Source organism: Trichomycterus rosablanca, chromosome 15, assembly GCF_030014385.1.
Source record: "Trichomycterus rosablanca isolate fTriRos1 chromosome 15, fTriRos1.hap1, whole genome shotgun sequence".
NCBI classification, from domain to species: domain Eukaryota; kingdom Metazoa; phylum Chordata; class Actinopteri; order Siluriformes; family Trichomycteridae; genus Trichomycterus; species Trichomycterus rosablanca.
The window spans coordinates 14,219,490-14,242,162 of record NC_086002.1 but is presented as its reverse complement, the minus strand read 5'-3'; the positions used below and the strand labels follow the sequence as shown (position 1 = coordinate 14,242,162).

Genomic DNA, 22,673 nt, shown 5'->3' with positions numbered 1-22,673 from the left:
CTGATGAACCTTGTGTAATGAGTACTGTTCCTCTCATGAATGTAACCCAATGTGTAAAACATGACGTTAAAATCCTAATAAACAAACAAACATTGGCTTGCTCATTGAGGTTATCAACCTCACTAAAGTTAACTCTCTACCTTCTGAGCAGCATCAACTTGCATGTACAGTATGTATTTAGCATGTCTACTGTATTTTTAAAAATATACATGGATTAAAATGGACAGTAAGTAATATATCAGATAGAAGCTTATTAACCATATGCAAGTCAATTCTCTGGGGTGGGCACAAGGGGGGTCATTGATTATATGGGGTGGCCCCTCCTGCCCCCCACCTCCCTTGATGGAACCCCTGAATAAGTGACAGTTGTTTCAATCAATAATACTTTTTAAAACCCTAAATATTAAACTCTTTATTAAAGAAATTGATGATTACAGAAATGTCTTCAGTAATATAATATATTAATACTGTATAATGTAATCAATAATAATTCACTCTCAGGGTCCATCCATCCATTCATCCATTCTGCAATAACCATGCCACACTGTTGAGTCTCACAAGTTTATACAAAAATGTACATTAAATGAACAAAGCACATTAACATTTCATTTACCAGCAAAAAAAAAAAAAACACATAAAAGTATTCAGCAAAAACAGTGTAAGTGAATCAACAGAATTAATTAATTTTTGAAATGAAACCAACAGAATAAAACAAAATTAGTCATAACTGTTCCATTAATCAAGTAAAAAGTCAACATAATAATACAGAACATCCTGCTGCAGCTAACACCAGGTTTTATATTAATAATTGTTGTATTGACAATCATTAATTTATTTATTCATTGTCTGTTTGACCAGAAGGAAACCAGAGGAAATGCAAATGGAGAACATGCAAACTCCACACAGAAAGATCACAGAATGGTCCACTTGGGAATCAAACCCAGGACCTTCTTGCTGTGAGGCGACAATGCTACCCACCGAGCCACCGTGCCACCCTGCCACCCTGTTTTGAAATTGATTAGAACATAATAAATTTAAGCTGCTAAACAAATTATACTCATGTTTGCTTTCATTATTTTTTATAAAGCAATATAAAGCATATTTTAGAAAAGTGTAAAAAGTATAGTACAAAAGTTCAACTCAATCCTCAGAATGCATTTACAATAAATCAACATGAAGTACAAGTGATTATGAAGCAACTTCGTCCAAACATTATATAACTTTTTCTTTGGCTGCTTAGCTGCCCAGAAAGCTAAAAGAGCAGGTCTGCTCCCAAGCATTTTTCAGACCTATACGGTCCAGCCTAAGAGATGTATTCACATTTATTAGCTCCAGATGGTTGGTGTATCGGCAGCTCTGGTGCTGCAGCTGGTCTCGGCTGTAGTAGAAACTGTGGACGACCTCTGGGTGAGGTTGCCATGTTATCATGCTGCTATCTAGGTCCTATTTGCTGGACCTATCCTGGACAAACCCTTTTGGACATGAGAGGTGATTGGAATCTCCAACTCAGCTATGGAGACAAAAAACAATGAATCAGATGCATGAAAGAAGAACATGGAAATTGTAATAACCTCCCAAAATGAATTAAGTGTTGGATTTGTAATTTCTTTACTAATATTTGATTATGCCTCAGCTTACATTGCCTTACATAACAACATATTATACTGGGGAAAATACAAAACTCAATCAATCAAAAAAATATATATATTTTAATAAATCAGTGTATTAAAACATAACTCAAGCATCTACTGATTAAAAAGAAGAGATGAATTACAAATATAAATAACAAAACGCTATAAAGAATAAAACTGATGGTCGCCAATTTCGGGCCCATGAGCAAGACCCTTAACCCTCAATTACTTTAATTGTATTCAACATGATTGTGACTTTGGATAGAGGCATCTGCTAAATGGCTATAAAATTAATTGATGATTGATACCGTCATGTCAAACACAGTCCCCATGCCTCCAGTATCAGCATGAAGCACCACAATGCATGTAAAATTGTTGTAATGTCTTAATTTTACAGTGGTGAGCAGACTTTCTATATTGGGACACAGAAACATGCCCTGATAACAATATAGAACACTGTTTCCCAAATGGCTTAATCAGGGACTGATGGGTGTTAAGATCACACAATGCCAGACTGCATCTTTATATCAGTGATGGATTTTGATAGTGGTGGTGTAATCTGGTTTTCCTGTACAGAAGTGATGAATTAAGTACCAGTCTCTGGATGTGAAGCGGATCGTAAATAAGGAGGAACAGTCAGAGATGATCTTCTGGTGAGCTGAGGTTTTGATGTTGGAACTGCAGCAGGATCTTCAGCTCGGCTCACGTTGGGTTTATCTGATACCAGATGTCTCATCATTGAAAGCGAATTTAAAATCTTTTTTTCACTAGTTAGTTGCACTTTTTGTCAATTGTGAGGACTTTTTTTTTTTTTAAACATTCTCTTCTTTGTTTTCTACAAAAAAAAACAGATTAAATTAAATTCAGAGTAAAACAAGTAAACATAATTAAAACCCATTAAATCAGACACACACACACACACACACACACACAGCTGCAGCACTGCGGTAAAGTTAGTTTAATATTCAACATTCGTTTGACATTCGCCATTCCGATCTATATAAATGGTTGAAAAAACACCTAACACCTACTTATTTTACGAATACTTACACAGATTAAAGTAGGCAACATACTACTACTTAAAAAAACTATTTTATGGTAATTTTAAGATTACATCTATTAATTTAAGGAAAGATTAAAATGAAACAGCTGATCAAGCTCCCACTTCAGCTAACGCGTTAGGGAGCGTCATAAAACTAACAGAAAAACGTAGGAAACATTTACTCTGCACTTATTACAGAGAAATAAATCCATTAAAGTCTTGTAATGTATTGATGGATTCATGTCAAACTATTTTTATACAAACACATTCATGTTTCTCATCTACTACAAACTGTTTTTATGTTTATATTAGATACTGTTTTTATACTTATTTAATTTTTATTTATAGTTAATATCGGTAAATCCATAATACGTGTATATTGGAGGTAAATCTATTAAACTCTGATATGATTTAATATAATAGTCAAACAATTTTTAATAAACACATAATAATGTCCCTCACAACCTACAAACCTTGTTTTATAATTACTGCTTTTATTTTTATTTTATTTTAATTTATACTTAAGATCAATGAATCCATAATAAGTGTGTATCAGAGATAAATCTATCAAACTCTGACATGATTTAATATAATAAAGTCACACTATTTTTAATAAACACATATTAATGTCCCTTACATCCTACAAACCTTGTTTTATAGAAACTACTTTTATATTTATTTTTTTTAATTTATAGTTAAGATCAATAAATCCATAATACTTTTATATTACTTTTAATTGATTTATTTCTCTGTAATAAGTGCACAGTAAATGTTTCCTACGTTTTTCTGTTAGTTTTACGACTCTCCCTAACGCGTTAGTTGATCAGCGGTTTCATTTTAATCTTTCTTTAAATAAATAGATGTAATCTTAAAATTACCATAAAATATTTTTGTAGTATTTTGCTTACTTTAATCTGTGTAAGAATTCGTAAAATAAGTAGGTGTTAGGTGTTTTTTCAACCACTTATAGAGATCGGAATGGCGAATGTCAAACGAATGTTGAATATTAAACTTTACCGCAGTAGCTGACCGAGCAACATAAGATCTGCTCTATCTAATTTTATTTATGCATGTTAATAATATAAACACACGATGCTTCCCAACCACCATCAACAAGAAAAAAAGAAGGGTGTTGGACAAACAATAGCTTTTTTTTAAATAAAGAATTCTGTTGTGAAAATATTTTATAATAAAGAAATAATAAACATGTACTTACTTTAAGAGCAAACTCCATCCAGAAGAAGCAACAGTGAAGAGAATCTCATTATTGTGAATGAATTGTTAAATCTCATATCAACGTTCAGAAGCCCTGACAATAGAATCTGTGACTGAAGATCTTCTGCTCTAAAAATGGTACAAGAAGTTTAGGACACCCGGTCTACGTCATTTACCTAATAAGGCCTAGGTATGTCAAACAGTGGTTAAGCATATTTATACACGTGCGTTCAGACGTTCTGCAGTTAGTTTGTATATATAAATTGCGGTGATAACGAAAGTAAAACACGACAATATTTTCGTTAAGTAAAAAATTTAAATCAAAATATACAGTGAGTGCACATCAAGGTGCTTAACGTTACTAGACCTATATACAGGGGTTGGACAAAATAACTGAAACACCTGGTTTTAGACCACAATAATTTATTAGTATGGTGTAGGGCCTCCCTCAGTGGTCAGAGGGATTTTAAGCCATTCTTCTTGCAGGATAGTGGCCAGGTCACTACGTGATGCTGGTGGAGGAAAACGTTTCCTGACTCGCTTCTCCAAAACACCCCAAAGTGGCTCAATAATATTTAGATCTGGTGACTGTGCAGGCCATGGGAGATGTTCAACTTCACTTTCATGTTCATCAAACCAATCTTTCACCAGTCTTGCTGTGTGTATTGGTGCATTGTCATCCTGATACACGGCACCGCCATTGGATGCACATGGTCCTCCAGAATGGTTCGGTAGTCCTTGGCAGTGACGCGCCCATCTAGCACAAGTATTGGGCTAAGGGAATGCCATGATATGGCAGCCCAAACCATCACTGATCCACCACCATGCTTCACTCTGGGCATGCAACAGTCTGGGTGGTACGCTTCTTTGGGGCTTCTCCACACCGTAACTCTCCCGGATGTGGGGAAAACAGTAAAGGTGGACTCATCAGAGAACAATACATGTTTCACATTGTCCACAGCCCAAGATTTGCGCTCCTTGCACCATTGAAACCGACGTTTGGCATTGGCACGAGTGACCAAAGGTTTGGCTATAGCAGCCCGGCCGTGTATATTGACCCTGTGGAGCTCCCGACGGACAGTTCTGGTGGAAACAGGAGAGTTGAGGTGCACATTTAATTCTGCCGTGATTTGGGCAGCCGTGGTTTTATGTTTTTTGGATACAATCCGGGTTAGCACCCGAACATCCCTTTCAGACAGCTTCCTCTTGCGTCCACAGTTAATCCTGTTGGATGTGGTTTGTCCTTCTTGGTGGTATGCTGACATTACCCTGGATACCGTGGCTCTTGATACATCACAAAGACTTGCTGTCTTGGTCACAGATGTGCCAGCAAGACGTGCACCAACAATTTGTCCTCTTTTGAACTCTGGTATGTCACCCATAATGTTGTGTGCATTGCAATATTTTGAGCAAAACTGTGCTCTTACCCTGCTAATTGAACCTTCACACTCTGCTCTTACTGGTGCAATGTGCAATTAATGAAGATTGGCCACCAGACTGGTCCAATTTAGCCATAAAACCTCCCACACTAAAATGACAGGTGTTTCAGTTATTTTGTCCAACCCCTGTATATATATATATATATGAAATTTGTTAAGGGGCCCCACATTTTTTTTGCACTGGAGCCCATGAGCTCCTAGTTACGCCACTGTAAGATATCTAACCTTTTTGATTACATTTGAATCACAGATATAACGTTCCACTAAATTTTGTTGCAATTAATTCAGTGCAAAACTCTTGAAGGCATGTCCTTAATCTTGAAACACTCACCTGCTGACAAATGAGTCTTTAAAAGCGCCATACATTTCATTAAACTCTCTTGAGTTTTGCTTCAAATTAATTCAGCCAAAATTCAGTGGTTTTAGGTTATTGGGATAAATCATCACCTACCTGAATGTATAGCCCAAATCAGAAAAAAAGTTGGGATAGTATAGAAAATGCAAATAAAAAAGATACATTCACTCTTATTCCATTGCAGATATGAACCCAAGATATTTCATGTTTTGTCTGGTCAACTTCATTTTAACTGTTGATATGTATATATATGCATTTCAGGCCTACAACACATTCCAAAAAAGTTATGATGGGGCAATTTAGGGCTAGTAATGAGGTAAAAAAACTAAATAATGATTTCAAACAGGTGATGTCAACAGGTGATTGTAATCATGATTTGGCAATCGTGTTCAGAGGAAAGGAAGAAAATGTATTTTGCTCTATAAATTGACATCTTTTAAGCATTTGATTTCTGATGTTTGGGTGTGGAGTAGCCTTTCTGTCATTGCAAGAAGCATTATATAAATGAGTCTGACTTAACTTGACTGATATACATAACTAATCTACCTTACCATTATTTACTCAGTACTGACCAACACTTGTCTTCCTTCATTTATTTTAGGCATTCTTGTATTTATTGTAATGTTGTGTACCTGCACTGTACTGTCTTGCACTTTTTGTTCTATGTTGCACCTTGGACCTGGGGGAACGTTGTTTAGTTTCAATATGTACTTGTATATAGCTGAAATGACAATACAACCTCTCTTGACTCTCTCTTGACTCTTGAATATTGTGCCAATAATGGCAGTTTGATCAGTTCTAGATTTATGAGGTATAGTTCTAAGATGCTGCATAGTAAAGGAAAGAGAAAACATGACCATATCACCACATTTTAAACATTTTTAATGGACCTTTGTACAATGGTTCTCAAGACTTAATATGTTTAATAGGAAAGGTTATGAAGGAATATTAACATATACTAATATACAGTATATAATATTATTCAGTCATCTTTTTCACAGCATGTGTCATGTAATTCATAACGGCACTCAGTTGATTGTGTTTATTCAGCTTTAGAACCGTCATACCAAATCTTTTTCTTGCTTTAACTGCTGGTTATACCTATAAAAGAAAAAGGAAGTTTTGTTTAATGCATACTCTTACTTGGAAACACAATGTTACAACAATCCTCTGTTGTTTAATATTCCATACTAACATGATTTTATTTTATACACTGTTTTACACTTTGTGTAAATGTAATTCTACATTAGATACATCCAATGACATGTCATTAAACAAATGATCTTTGGGCTGCAGGAGCACATGATCAGAAGAACCTGTTGTCGCTTTATACACCGATCAGCCATAACATTAAAATTACCTCCTTGTTTCCACACACATTTTGCACTTTGTAGTTCTACAATTACTGACTGTAGTCCATCTGTTTCTCTACATGCTTTGTTAGCCCCATTTCATGCTGTTCTTCAATGGTCAGGACTCTCCCAGGACCACTACAGAGCAGGTATTATTTGGGTGGTGGATCATTCTCAGCACTGCAGTGACACTGACGTGGTGGTGGTGTGTTAGTGTGTGTTGTGCTGGTATGAGTGGATAAGACACAGCAGCGCTGAAAGAGTTTTTAAACACCTCACTGTCAATGCTAGACTGAGAATAGTCCACTAACCAAAAATATCCAGCCAACAGTGCTCTGTGGGCAGCGTCTTGTGACCACTGATGAAGGTCTAGAAGATGACCAACTCAAACAGCAGCAATAGATGAGCGATCATCTCTGACTATGTCTACAAGGTGGACCAACTAGGTAGGTGTGGCTAATAGAGTGGACAGTGAGTGGACAGGGTGTTTAAAAACTCCAGCAGCGCTGCTGTGTCTGATCTACTCATACCAGCACAACACACACTAACACACCACCACCATGTCATTATCACTGCAGTGTTGAGAATCATTCACCACCTAAATAATATCTACTCTGTGGTGGTCCTGACCATTGAAGAACAGGGTGAAAGCAGGCTAAAAAAGTATGTAGAGAAATAGATGGAGTACAGTCAGTAATTGTAGAACTTCAAAGTGCTTCTATATGGTAAGTGGAGCTGATAAAATGGACAGTGTAGAAACAAGGAGGTGGTTTTAATGTTATGGCTGATCAGTGTATAAGCCATATTTAAACTGGCATCCTTGGTAAAGCTGGGTAAAAAATCCATAAAAAGTGTCTGTGGTTAATTGGCTTTCTCTCACATTGACAAATCATGTGACAATATATTGAAATTATACACTAATTAACTAGAACATCAGTTGAAGCTATCTTGACCATCATCAGTGCCCAGTGGCTGTTGTTATAACTGAAAAGATCACATATAGGTCACTCTGATTTAACACCATTTGTTTTTGGGGATGTCCACCAAGCTCAATATCAAGTGTCTAAATACTTTTGGCCATATAGTGTAAGTTTAGGGGGTAACAATTTTTTACATAGATGATATGGGTCTTGCATAACATATCCCCCCATTAATCACTTAAAACTGTTCATGATGATCAGATCAATAAATCAATCAATAAATAAAACATGTTAACTAATGGCCAAAAGTATGTGGACAGCTGACCTTAGCCTTTTTGGTCAAACTGTTTCAAAACATTAATATAGTTTTTAGTGAGTTAATGGGAATTCGTGTCTATTCAGTCATAAACAGGGGGTCAATGTAAGTTTAGGCACATATGTTAAATGAGAAGACCTGGCATGCAGTCAGTGTTCCGATTCATTCCTGGTTTGTTTACTAGGGTTGAGGTCAGGGCTCCATTTCAATTTTACAAAAACACCACATTCAACATTAGGCCACTTTGCTCCACTGTCTGTTTTATGTGTCCTTTATAAAATTGGATATTTTCTCTAATAAACATGTCATATATAGCCTTTCTCTGTTTTAAAGCCAGAGCTGTTTTTTTAATTTTTCTCACCAAATCTAGTCATTTCCTATTCCCCTCTGAAGATCCACAGATTATATGTGTACCCCTCCAACAGACACAGCTCCCAGCCACAGCTCCCTTATCCCCTGCTGATGTTGGGTTCCCACACAGAGCCATATCAGGTAGGGAAAGACAAGCTAAACTCCATATGACAAACAACCCAACCCCCCCTTCTTGCCAGCTCGTGCCACACCCGGACCAGCCCCCGGAGATCACATATCGCAGCAGTAGCAAGGAGAAACCTCATCCAACTGGCACACATTACCAACTACAGACACAGCCAGTTATGTCTGTTGGATGCTGACCAGGTGGGTAGCACTAACGAGAATGTATTAAGCATTTTTGGTCCAAACAATAATATAATAAAGTGTATAAATATAAATAATAAGTGTCAGTAATTCATGTATATTTACCTCCAGATTCTGAAGAGTTGGATGCTTCCACACAAGCCCAAAAAGAAGTTCACTGCAAAAAGTGCCCAGTTCTTAGGAATAATCACCAAGCAGTACCTTGACCAAATGAAACCTGGAAGAAAAGCATGACCACATAAGGTTAACGGACCCATGTTTGCTACTTCACATAAATCTCATAAGTCTTAAAATGTATGTTCACCTTGTGTGCTTTATGCCAAGTTCACACTAACCGACTTTCAAGTTCTTCAAATCACTGTACAGTTCACACTACACAACTGGATCTCTTGTAATCGGGAGTCTTTTAAGTCGTTGTGGTTTTCACACTACATGACTGATCACACTACACAATCTGTCACCATGGAGAATCTCACACCCAAAAATGCATGCCAGCAAGAAGCGAGCGATCAAAGTAGTTTGAGCGCTAATGTGTGGCATAAAGGGAGTAGAAAAAATACATAAATCTGGTTGAAGGAGTGGCTACGCAGCCCACAGGGATTGTCTGTTCTGCAGAGAGAGCTGGATTTTTTGCAATGCAATGTTGGTATCATTGTTTCGTGTGGAAGTCACAAATACTGTAATGCTTGTGAGTGCCAATGTATTTTTGATACACTATATTAAACTATATTATGCCCCTGTTCCACATATTTACAACTCCTTCCCCAGGGTTTCCCTTCTGTATCTTGCGTTCATAACAATTACAACCTGATTGCAACACCTGTCACACTACATGATATTGAGTCGCTGACAGGTCCAGGTATTTAGCATGCTAGATATTTTTCTTGAGTCTGTGAGTGATCGGTGAGCGCTCGGATCGAGACGTTGAACAGTACACATAGCGATCGAGAGCCGAGTTTTGATCCCCAATCAAATGCAGAGTTGCCTTCGAGCTGCCACATCTAGCAGCGACCTGACGGCAAGCAAAAATCAGGGCAAAAATCGTGTAGTGTGAACTAGGCATTAGGTCAGCAAAAAAGGAATGTCTGGATGGTTACCAGCATAAAGGCAGGGCTCATTAATATGGACAACAAATGTGACGTGATAAGATTTTTGGATATCCTGATATTGTCAAATACAGTAAATGATTATTCTTATACAGAATTTTCATGCATATCAGAAAAGCAGTAGATAAAACATTCAGAAGCTGGAAAAGAATTGGGAATAATAGTTTTTTTTCTTTTTTATAATTAGAAGTAGGTAAGAAATGCCTATATGTCTCTTATATACATATACAGTACAATGAAATTCTTTTTTCACATATCCCAGCTTGTTTGAAAGCTGGGGTCAGATCATAGGGTCAGCCATTGTACGGCACCCTGAAGCAGAACGGGTTGAGGGCCTTGCTCAAGGCCCAACAGTGGCCGCATAGCAGAGGCTTGATTTGAACAGATAATCTTCCAATTGATAGCCCAAAGCTCTACCCACTAGGCTACCACTGTCCCTTTAAGGGACATTTGTAATGAAACCAAAATAATTAAAGCTAATTCAGGTTTATTCAAAAATAGTTAACATCCCCAGTGTCTAAATTAAACCTCCAATGCACCTCCAAGGGTCCTCAAGGACACAAGCTGTCTACAAGCATTGACATTTTTATTAAAAGTTCTGGTTAACTGGCTCAGTTGATCTATGAAGTGGAAAAATTATCATCAAGAATAGTTTGTTCTAGTGGAACAGGACAGGCTGTTGTGAACCTTAATCGTATCTTTATGATACCATTGTAAGGTCGAGCAGAGTGTTTTTACAAGATAAGTTGAACCAGAGAGAATACACCATGTCTAAAGGAAGATCTCAAACCAGTTCTAGATAATATTGGGGTTTTCTTGGAAGTAGCAGACTGTCAGTGTAAATACTAGGGCTGGCTTGATACCACTTTTTTATGTCCAAAACCGATACCTCAATGCACCATGGTTAAACTAGCTATCTAAATAACAATGCTCAGACTGTAAAACAAATATTCTAAAGGAATAAATACAGAACCTCCAACATCACACTTATCCAAAACTGCTGTTTTTATTTTCACTTTGACACAATTAAAGTGCAACGTTATCTGTATTTAACAAACACATTATATTTCAATATAAAAACAATAAAAATGAAACAATTAAATAATAAAAAATAAACAAATGTATCTATCTTGCCCCAGCTTGGAGATCTCTCACATCCTCAACGAAATTTAATCCCTTAGTGTTATGAAAAAAACCAAACTACCCCAATTCCTGTTTAGCCACATCTACTAGACCAAAGATCTGTTGTTAAGGCAAAGGATTCCACGTGCTTTAGTTCTTTGTGAACACGTCTGGAGTAATGCACTTGTGGTGGAATCTGGTATGTAATCTGAAGTCATTAGTGCAAAAAGCCTTTTTTCTAACCAGTATAAATGCTCCATATATTTTGACTATATGAATAGCATATCTCCAGTGTCAGGTCTTTGTGATGCTGAGCGTCCAAATCACATTGTGTTAGTTGTCTGCGATTGCTCGGCACGTGGTTTCATTTCATTTCATTTTCGGCATTTGGCAGACGCTTTTATCCAAAGCGACTTACAGTATACAACCTAAGCAATTGAAGGTTAAGGGCCTTGCTCAAGGGCCCAACAGTGGCAACCTGGCAGTGGTGGGGCTTGAACCAGCAACCTTCTGATTACTGGTCCAGTACCTCAACCGCTAGGCTACAGCTGCCAGTTTCAGACTGGATGTACTACAGATGTGCCTTTTTTCTTAAAATCCTCAGTCATGAGTAATTTTTTCAGTGCTTAACCTGACAGCACTTCCAGCACTAATTTACCCTCCATGCTAACAGCTAGCATGTTTTACTAGGTTTGCTTGAGTCCATGTGTGCATATGGAGCGTAAAGAGTTAAATCTGTTGCTGGTAACGATATTTGAATTGAGCTTTTATTCCTTTCTTTCGGTGTGTTATCGAGGCCCTTTATGATGTGTTTACTGTGAAAACTCGTATCCTGAGAATGATACAAATACAGCTAATCCTGCACTCCTAGCATGTCTGATCTATCATGGTACAATAATTTATTAGTGCTCATAGATGTATTAATTCTGCAGCCTTAGTTCCTAAGGTCTGTCATGGTATGAGGACTTATTAATGCTTATAGCATAGGGAACCTGAACATCTATAAGGGCACTGTAAATGCTGAACGATTTATACACATTTGTAAACAATGTATGCTGCCCTCTCGAGGATACATTTGTTACTACAACCATTCTTATTTCAACAAACCACGTTCACTAATTTGTCACGAATCCAGCCTCTCTGTGCTCCCAAAGCTCATGTTCCATGTATGTGCCACACCCCTGTCTAGTTTTAAGTTGACGCCCCTCGTGATTATTGGACAACAGCTAATGATCCTCAGCTGAACCTCATTGCAGGAATCAACTCAAGGCATTAAAGGGAGGTGCTGTGGTTCATTCGATGGAGGCTATTTTGACTTTAGTCTGTTCATGAGTTTGATGGTACTTTAGCTCTGACTTTGGTAGTTATATTGTATTATAGTAACTTACTTTAAGAATTATGTATTGTAGTTTATATATCTTGGTTAGGGTAACTGTCTTGTCTTGCATTCTTGCTCATGAATCTAGTTTGACATCTTGCTTAGAGAATATTGTCGTCTCATGTTGCAGCCTAGTTCATGTTTAGTGGTAGCATTCGTGTTAGTTTACAGGGTATAGCTTAGCTTAGAATAGTTATGTTTCATGTGTGTAGATTAGCATTAGCAATTAGCATTTAGCTTAATGTTTAGTAGAGATGGGACGATTGATCGGCTACGAATCGGTATCCGCCGATTTTTATTCAAAATATGCTATCGGCGATCGGCCGATATTTCCTAAAAGTAGCTGATCCGATCGTGTGATATATAAAAGACCATGTTAAGTTAACAGCTCAGTGGATTGATCCAGACTTTGAGCTACGAAGCGCCAACCATCGCATCAAAATTCGTCAACAATCGTACAGAAACCACAGTGAAAGCTCTTCATGACGTAAAATAACATCATTAACGTTGTGCATCATACATACGATGTAATTTTGCTGATTGTAATATTTACTTTAAAAAGATAATTCAACCCGGTCACATCTGAGTCGATTCTATCAGCACGTTATATAAACTCCTGGTTCACTTTGGTAAATCGTGAGCGGTTCTTACTTGTGATGTAGATGAGAACAGAAAACGTTACAGAGCCAATTCGAGGCAAAAGTTTATTAATTACCAAATTCGTTAGTTCAGGATCATCGGCTGAACTTTTAGGATCAGAAAACTTTTAGCTACTTACACGAGTCTGACTCGGTTACAGATCTGTGGTAATAGCAGTTTAATTAAGCTTTTTAATTAAGATTTTTTATGTAAGAGAGTCACACAAAATGTTCTGTAGTAGCTGGTGTTTATTTAAAACCATGACATTTAATTAATAACAGTAAACACGGAGAGATAACTGAGTAGAGAAACTTACGCTTCAAATAAAATGAATTAACTCATGAATCAATGAATCACTTATAGCGATACTGTGAACAAAGTGTCTCTTCTAAAGGCACAAACACACACACACGCGCGCTGCTCCGGTTTATCTTCACTGTGAGGCTCTTTTTAAGTTTAATTTACTGCTAAACCCCCCCCCCCCCCCCTTCCCCATCAGAATCGGCTATCGGCCGATGTCCCTGAAAGGAGATCGGAGATCGGAATCGGTGCCAAAAGCCCCGATCGGTACATCTCTAGTGTTTAGCATAGTACATGTGTCTTGTCTTGTGTAACTTGGTCTATTATGAATAAACGTTTGTAACATATCTGCGTGTGTCCCCTGTCTTAAACCCTTTGGTACACTATTACAGCATGGCTGCATGCTTAAAGGCTTTGCTCAGGTGTCCACCATTGGCCACTGGGATTGAACCAGCAACCTTTTAATTACCAGTCCAGTATCTTAACCGCTGAGCTACCACTCTCTACAATTAACTGCTTTTATTTATTAATAAAAAAAAAACTATAGACATATTGGCTTTAAAGTTAATTTAATTTGTGTATTAAACCCACACATAGACAGTTACCTGTGGCAGTGATGACACATGACTGGGAGAGGCTCAGCTTTTCTGGTGAACGTGTCATATCAGAAAAACCAGCTGCGACCAAACCCTGCAAAAAATGTGAAAAAACTAAGAAAAAGCAAATATATCTATGTCTATAGTCAAACACACTTATTTATTCAACTGTATTCTTACTCCTTGAGTGTCTGGACTGTACAGGTTGCAGGAGCTTTAGTCACATAGACTGCTTACCTAGCAAGTCTTTTAATAAGTTATTGTTTTGAGGCCCCTGCCATTTATTTGTCCCATTGAACCATTTTTCAGTCACTAATATGACGTCTTGATACAAAAATTAACCGCTTTTCCATTTTATCAGCTCCACTTACCATATAGAAGCACTTTGTAGTTCTAAAATTACTGACTGTAGTCCATCTGTTTCTCTGCATACTTTGTTAGCCCCCTTTCATGCTGTTCTTCAATGGTCAGGACTCTCCCAGGACCACTACACAGTAGGTATTATTTGGGTGGTGGATCATTCTCAGCACTGCAGTGACACTGACATGGTGGTGGTGTGTTAGTGTGTGTTGTGCTGGTATGAGTGGGTCAGACACAGCAATGCTGATGGAGTTTTTAAACACCTCACTGTCACTGCTGCACTGATAATAGTCCACTAACCAAAAATATATCCAGCCAACAGCGCCCTGTGGGCAGCGTCCTGTGACAACTGATGAAGGTCTAGAAGATGACCAATTTAAACAGCAGCAATAGATGAGGGATCGTCTCTGACTTTACATCTACAAGGTGGACAAACTAGGTAGGAGTGTGTAATAGAGTGGACAGTGAGTGGACACGGTATTTAATAACTCCAGCAGCACTGCTGTGTCTAATCCACTCATACCAGCACAACACACACTAACACACCACCACCATGTCATTGTCACTGTACTGCTGAGAATGATCCACCACCTAAATAATACCTGCTCCGTGGTGGTCCTGTGGGGGTCCTGACCAATGAAGAACAGGGTGAAAACAGTGGAGCTGTTATGGCTGATCGGTGTGTATATATATACACACAAAAAGGATCATATCATTGTTTTCCTTGTTCAGTTTTTTCCCTGTCAGTCTGTCTGTCTATCTCTTTGAAGATGTAAGAACATGAAAAGGAAAAGAACCCGGGTTAATAAAGCATGATGGCTTCAATCAAAATCATGCATTAAATCTTATTAAAGAGTTAATAAGGCATAACAAGCAATTCCAGCATTAGTAAACATAGGCTCGCCATCTAATATGTAATTGAAGTATCCCTATTTCACAGCTCAGTAGTCTCCATGCCAGATTTTTCTCTCAGTGCCATGGATGTAATTTAAAGTGGAATACATATCAGGGTTTTGTGAACCACTGAAAATCAGATTCTCCCCACCATGTATGTAATTTTCGATTGTCACAAACAATTTGTCTCAATGAAAAACAAACGTCAAAGTGGCAAATTTGCAAAGCCTTACTCCATAAAAATCAATGGCAACAATTGCTGCATATAATGTGAATGCAGCCTAGGATGTCTTTGTTTTTGTCACCTGATGATACTTCATCGGATTAGAGAAGTTTATAAAGGCTATATATATGCAAGATTTTTATTTTGTCTTACCCATTTACAAACTGGTGCCCAGAAGAAAACTGTCTTCGGCCCTAAAAGAAAACAAAAACTGTTAACTGCAAATCTGTAGTATTTGGACAGCTGATACAATGAGGAATAACGCTGGCATTAAAAGGCATTAAAGAGAGTGATTCAGAGAACATACATTCACTAAGCACTCACCTATCTGGTATGTACACTCATTAATTCTTTTTTTAAGCTGCAACCTTCATACAAATCATGCAAAGATGACGTCTGGGTGGTGGATTATTTCATTGTGTGGGTGGTGGATTATTCTCAGCACTGCAATCACACTACTGTAGTTATAACATAATAGATTCTATTCCCAGGTGGAGCAGTCTGGATCCTTTCTGTGTGGTGTTTGCATGTTCTTCCCGTGTCTACGTATGTTTCCTCCTGTTGCTCTGGTTTAGTTTGAAGACATGCAGTCAGGTGAATTTTCTAGATACTAAAATTGCCTTAGATGTGTGTGTTAAGGTGTGAATGTGTGTGTATGATTAACTTGAGAGTATGATTAACCTGACTGCATGTCTTTGGTCTGTGTAAGGAACACCTGGAGGAAACCCACACAGACACAGGGAGAACATGCAAACTCTACACAGAAAGGTCCCGGACCGCTTCACCTAGAAATAGAACTCAGGACCTTCTTGCTGTGAGGTGACAGTGTTACTCACCGAGCCACTGTACTGCCTATTATGATTATTATTATAAATTATAATTACCTGAAGCCTACAGCTCTACTTTGGGGGTAAACTTCAATGGAAGGTGATGAAACTCTACATCTAATATCTGCTTGTCTCTTTATCTATCAAGCTGATACGTTTAACCAAACATGTCCACCGTGCTGAGGTGAAATACTAGAAAAATCAATAAGATTACATGATTGCAAAGACACAAAATTATTGATTGAATTTTACTTCTGCTAGTCTGGTTTTAATCACACACTGTGCACTGGTTAACATTATACTATTATATATATTTTACTATTATATATACTATTATATTATACCAGAATGTCCTGTTATGGATCACCAACAGATCTAACAGAGTGGACATGACACAACAAGGTAAACATGTAAGTAGGTTCTTTACCTGAATTTCACCAACATCAGTTTTGAAATGTTTAACATGGCCAATTAATGATGAAACATAAAAGACTTTAAAATTACTAATGTTTTCTGATGTTTTTGAGGTGTGAAAACTGAATACCAGGATGATTGTATGATTTCTTTAGATAATTCATGCAGCTGTAGTACAAAACCATTTTGTCATGAATGTGTACCTCTTGCCCTTAATAAACAGCACCCTGCTTCTAAAAGTGATTAAGTAATGCATTTTAAAGAAATACTTTTACTTTAAGTACATTTAATAGCTTGTACTTGTATACTTCAACTTGAATTAAATATAGAAGCCATACTTTAACTTTTACTTGTATAGTACTATGTATAATCATGGGAAAGAGAAATAACACCATCCTTAAATATATGTTTTTTATTGTTTAGGGTCAAAGCAATGGTTGTGTGTTCCTTACCAGCTTATTAAAACAATAATAACATTTTTAAAAATTGAGTTGTCCAAAGCCCTGCGCTGGATTGATGCCTGATTCAGGGTATTCCTGTCTTGCACCCAGTGTTTAACCGTGACCCTGAGCAGGATAAAGCGGTTGATAAAAATGAAATGAACATCAAAACTCTGTAATGGTTGTCATTTCAGTGACAGACTGCTCTCTCTGTCTCGCTCAACAGACCTAAGCAGTGCCCCAAGCAGTCAGACTGTTTAACACCACACGACGGCAGGGACATTAAACCAGACACAAACTTATGCATGTTATAATCTATTTATTTAATTATAATTTATATTTTTAATTATACTTACATATATGTGTGTATTGTTTATAAGAATAATAAAATAATATCGCTTCTATGTCTATGCTTTTATGCTCTTCCATGCCATGTCTTCAGATGAACAAATATATATATATATATAGTAGATCTGTATGATTTCTTTGTACCTCTCGCCCTAAATAAACAGCATCCTGCTTCTCAAGTGATTAAGTAACGCTTTTTAAAGAAATACTTTTACTTTAAATACATTTAATAGCGTGTACTTGTATACTTCAACTTGAATTAAATATAGAAGCCATACTTTAACTTTTACTTGTATATTTTTTATCGGATTAGCAGTACTTTTAAGTAAATAAATTGCGTACTTCTGCGACGTCTGATTATTAAAAAGTAAACTATTGCATGACAGAACTACGCCAGTCCAAAAAGCATTGCCTCACACACCCTTGCAACAGAAATTTCAAACATGACAAATAATGTTTGGCAACAGAGAATACTGTTAACAATTGACTAAAAGACACAAGACACTTTAGACAAAACTAAAAGTAACTTGACGCCTGCTTGAACCTTCTTTACAGCTTTCCTTTGTCTCAATTTCAGTCATTCATTGTCTGTTTTACCACCGCTTCATCGTATACAGGGTCACAGTGAGTCCAGTTAGTATATCCACCTAGCTTGCCTGCATGTCTTTGGACTGTGGGAGGAAACTAGCAGACACTGGGAGAACATGCAAACTCCACACAGAAAAGACCTGAAACACTTCACCTGGGAATCAAAGCCAGGGCATTCTTTCTGTGAGGCAACAGTGCTACCCACCGAGCCACTGGTGCCACCAACAAGAAATTTTGTACATGTCAAATAGTGCCTGGCAACAGAACAAACTGTTAACAACTGACTAAAAGACACAAGACGCTTCGACCTGATCTGAAAATTTAACTTGGGGGCAGCACAGTGGCTCAGTGGGTAGCAAAGCAAAAAGGTCCTGCGTTCGATTCCCAGGTACATCGTTAGTTTGCATGTTCTCCCCGTTTCCTGTGTCTGCGTGGGTTTCCTCCGGGAGCTCCAGTTTCCTCCCACAGTCCAAAGACATGCAAGTAATGTGAATCGAAGATACAAAATTGTCCATGACTGTGTTTGACAATAAGCTTGTGAACTGATGAATCTTGTGTAACGAATAACCACCATTTCTGTCATGTACAGTGTATCACAAAAGTGAGTACACCCCTCACATTTCTGCAGATATTTAAGTATATCTTTTCATGGGACAACACTGACAAAATGACACTTTGACACAATGAAAAGTAGTCTGTGTGCAGCTTATATAACAGTGTAAATTTATTCTTCCCTCAAAATAACTCAATATACAGCCATTAATGTCTAAACCACTGGCAACAAAAGTGAGTACACCCCTTAGTGAAAGTTCCTAAAGTGTCAATATTTTGTGTGGCCAGCATTATTTCCCAGAACTGCCTTAACTCTCCTGGGCATGGAGTTTACCAGAGCTTCACAGGTTGCCACTGGAATGCTTTTCCACTCCTCCATGACGACATCATGGAGCTGGCGGATATTCGAGACTTTGCGCTCCTCCACCTTCCGCTTGAGGATGCCCCAAAGATGTTCTATTGGGTTTAGGTCTGGAGACATGCTTGGCCAGTCCATCACCTTTACCCTCAGCCTCTTCAATAAAGCAGTGGTCGTCTTAGAGGTGTGTTTGGGGTCATTATCATGCTGGAACACTGCCCTGCGACCCAGTTTCCGGAGGGAGGGGATCATGCTCTGCTTCAGTATTTCACAGTACATATTGGAGTTCATGTGTCCCTCAATGAAATGTAACTCCCCAACACCTGCTGCACTCATGCAGCCCCAGACCATGGCATTCCCACCACCATGCTTGACTGTAGGCATGACACACTTATCTTTGTACTCCTCACCTGATTGCCGCCACACATGCTTGAGACCATCTGAACCAAACAAATTAATCTTGGTCTCATCAGACCATAGGACATGGTTCCAGTAATCCATGTCCTTTGTTGACATGTCTTCAGCAAACTGTTTGCGGGCTTTCTTGTGTAGAGACTTCAGAAGAGGCTTCCTTCTGGGGTGACAGCCATGCAGACCAATTTGATGTAGTGTGCGGCGTATGGTCTGAGCACTGACAGGCTGACCCCCCACCTTTTCAATCTCTACAGCAATGCTGACAGCACTCCTGCGCCTATCTTTCAAAGACAGCAGTTGGATGTGACGCTGAGCACGTGCACTCAGCTTCTTTGGACGACCAACGCGAGGTCTGTTCTGAGTGGACCCTGCTCTTTTAAAACGCTGGATGATCTTGGCCACTGTGCTGCAGCTCAGTTTCAGGGTGTTGGCAGTCTTCTTGTAGCCTTGGCCATTTTCATGTAGCGCAACAATTCGTCTTTTAAGATCCTCAGAGAGTTCTTTGCCATGAGGTGCCATGTTGGAACTTTCAGTGACCAGTATGAGAGAGTGTGAGAGCTGTACTACCAAATTGAACACACCTGCTCCCTATGCACACCTGAGACCTAGTAACACTAACAAGTCACATGACATTTTGGAGGGAAAATGACAAGCAGTGCTCAATTTGGACATTTAGGGGTGTAGTCTCTTAGGGGTGTACTCACTTTTGTTGCCGGTGGTTTAGACATTAATGGCTGTATATTGAGTTATTTTGAGGGAAGAATAAATTTACACTGTTATATAAGCTGCACACAGACTACTTTTCATTGTGTCAAAGTGTCATTTTGTCAGTGTTGTCCCATGAAAAGATATACTTAAATATCTGCAGAAATGTGAGGGGTGTACTCACTTTTGTGATACACTGTATGTAACCAAAGTGTGTGGGGCGGCACGGTGGCTAAGTGGGTAGCACTGTCACCTCACAGCAAGAAGGTCCTGGGTTCGATCCCCAGGCAGAGCAGTCCAGGTCCTTTCTGTGTGCAGTTTGCATGTTCTCCCCTTGTCTGTGTGGGTTTCCTCCGGGTGCTCCGGTTTCCTCCCACAGTCCAAAGACATGCAAGTGAGGTGAATTGAAGATACAAAATTGTCCATGACTGTGTTTGATATAACCTTGTGAACTGATGAACCTTGTGTAATGAGTAACTATCGTTTCTGTCATGAATGTAACCAAAGTGTGTGAAACATGACGTTAAAATCCTAATAAACAACAAACAACAACAACAACTGACTAAAATACACAAGATGCTATGACCTGATCTGAAAATCAGCAAAGAAAAAAGTAACTGAACTGCTGCTTGGGGGGTGGCACGGTGGCTCAGTGGGTAGCACAGCAAGAAGGTCCTGGGTTCGATTCCCAGGTACAGCGTTAGTTTGCATGTTCTCCCTGTTTCCCGTGTCTGCGTGGGTTTCCTCCAGGAGCTCTGGTTTCCTCCCACAGTCCAAAGACATGCAAGTGAGGTGAATTGGAGATACAAAATTGTCCAGGACTGTTTGACGACAAGCTTGTGAATTGATGAATCTTGTGTAACCAAAGTGTGTAAAAACATAACGTTAAAATTCTAATAAATAATAAATAAATGCTTGAACCTTCTTTAGAACTAAGTCTTGTTCCCTTTTCCGTTTTGTTTTACTTTGATTAAATACTTGATGACAGCAGATGGCAGCATGTCATCATTAAAAAAAACGCGGCATGATCCAAGGTCGTGATAGTAATAACTACCGTTATATTCCTTATTATACGCAATACTTTACTATTATTTTTAAACTCGATCGTAATAAGAAGGATCTGTCGAGCTTATTCTACACATACTACGGTAGGAGGAATATTTGTTTACCTGCTGGATGGTTGTACAGGGGTCTCAGTTTAGGCGGAAGCATGAGTTCGATTCTGTCCAGTGTTCTGTGGTATGTGACCCTAATCGCGCTGGAATAATGACGCCTATGAAGCCGTAACCAAAATCGAGCACCATTCATAGTGGCCATAGCGGTCAGTCTGACTTCTGAAGAGACTCTTGTCACCAGGAATCGCGCTCATGCATTTGCGCCACGTCTCTCCGCCCTTCACTACCTGTTATCACATGTCATGTCGAGTACTGCACTTCACCGCCTGACCATGTTAACCCTGCTAAAAATTAATCTAAATTAACCGGGTGCAAAAAAATAACCTATTACACATTAAAGACTTTCTGGCAAGTCACACCGCGGTGGCAGTTTTTATATTTTAGACATAGTTACTAATCAAATTTAAATTTAAAAGATGAATCAATTCGCTTATACATGGTTCATTTTGCATCTACCGAGCAAAGCGGGCCAGAGTCGGTTCAAATAAATCGAATCCCCGATTCCATGCTTTTAGAATTGAGTTGCCGTTCAAAGCTTATGAGTCGATTCGTAAACAAAGATATATTTTAGAAATAATTACTAATAAAATTTAAATTTAAAAGATGAATTAATTCGCTTATACATGGTTCATTTTGCATCTACCGAGCAAAGCGGGCCAGGAGTCGGTTCAAATTAATTGAATCCCTGATTCCATGCTTTTAGAATGGAGTTGCCGTTCAAAGCTTATGAGTCGATTCGTAAACAAATTGAATCGGTTCAAAATAGAGGAAGCATAGTACAAAGAAAGAAGTTCAGGGCGCGGCACAGTGGGGACCCCATGTCACTGTTCATGTGCAATTTAACATATTCTTCTCGTGTTTGCATAGGTATTCTCGAGGTGCTGTTTTCTCCCACCTCTTAAAACATGAATGTTGGCTTTCCAATGCTGTATGATTAACTGGTTGCCATCACAGGTTGTATACCTTGCGCCATGTGTCTACAGGAGACACTGGGTCCACTACAACCCTGTCCAGGATAAAGCAGTACTGTACTGTACTTTAAAGAAAGTAGTAAAAGAAATCTGTAAAAGGAAATCACAAAAGCTTGGACATACCCTATGTGAACATAAGGGAACATGAAACACTACTCACAACAATGATCAAATATAAGATTTAAACCAGGTCTCCATGAGCCTGATGCTGTTCGCACCAACATGTTATATTTTAGTCACCCTCGAGTAGGAAACAATCTTTAAGGATCAGTCTGCAAGTATTAGGATTGTAAAAATACATAATTTTGTGTTGAT

At 38.4% G+C, this 22,673-nt stretch overlaps 1 protein-coding gene and 1 long non-coding RNA gene across 2 annotated transcripts; both read right to left on the bottom strand.

Annotated features, from left to right (window-relative positions):
- Positions 1-403: 403 nt before the first annotated feature.
- On the bottom strand, positions 404-3,995 carry LOC134329342 (uncharacterized). The gene is made up of 3 exons (XR_010014861.1): positions 3,890-3,995; positions 2,226-2,466; positions 404-1,510 (listed from the first exon to the last, which is right to left on the bottom strand). It is a non-coding gene; the product is annotated as an uncharacterized LOC134329342 (long non-coding RNA).
- Positions 3,996-6,547: 2,552 nt separating this feature from the next.
- Positions 6,548-21,643, bottom strand: mpc2a (mitochondrial pyruvate carrier 2a). The gene is made up of 5 exons (XM_063009794.1): positions 21,382-21,643; positions 15,720-15,760; positions 14,099-14,183; positions 9,054-9,165; positions 6,548-6,783 (listed from the first exon to the last, which is right to left on the bottom strand). The coding sequence occupies exons 1-5, from the start codon at positions 21,527-21,529 to the stop codon at positions 6,744-6,746; spliced, it is 426 nt and encodes a 141-aa protein (XP_062865864.1). The 5' UTR covers positions 21,530-21,643; the 3' UTR covers positions 6,548-6,743.
- Between the last annotated feature and the right edge of the window lie 1,030 nt (positions 21,644-22,673).

What these genes read in the sequence shown, in the direction of transcription:
- mpc2a (XM_063009794.1), bottom strand. Translation starts at nt 21,529, where the DNA reads ATGGCCACTATGAATGGTGCTCGATTTTGGTTACGGCTTCATAGGCGT. An exon ending in CCTGTACAACCATCCAGCAG is followed by an intron (nt 15,761 to 21,381) that starts GTAAACAAATAT and finishes GTTTTCTTTTAG; the next exon opens with GGCCGAAGACAGTTTTCTTC. An exon ending in ATGTGTCATCACTGCCACAG is followed by an intron (nt 9,166 to 14,098) that starts GTAACTGTCTAT and finishes CTTTTCTTCCAG; the next exon opens with GTTTCATTTGGTCAAGGTAC.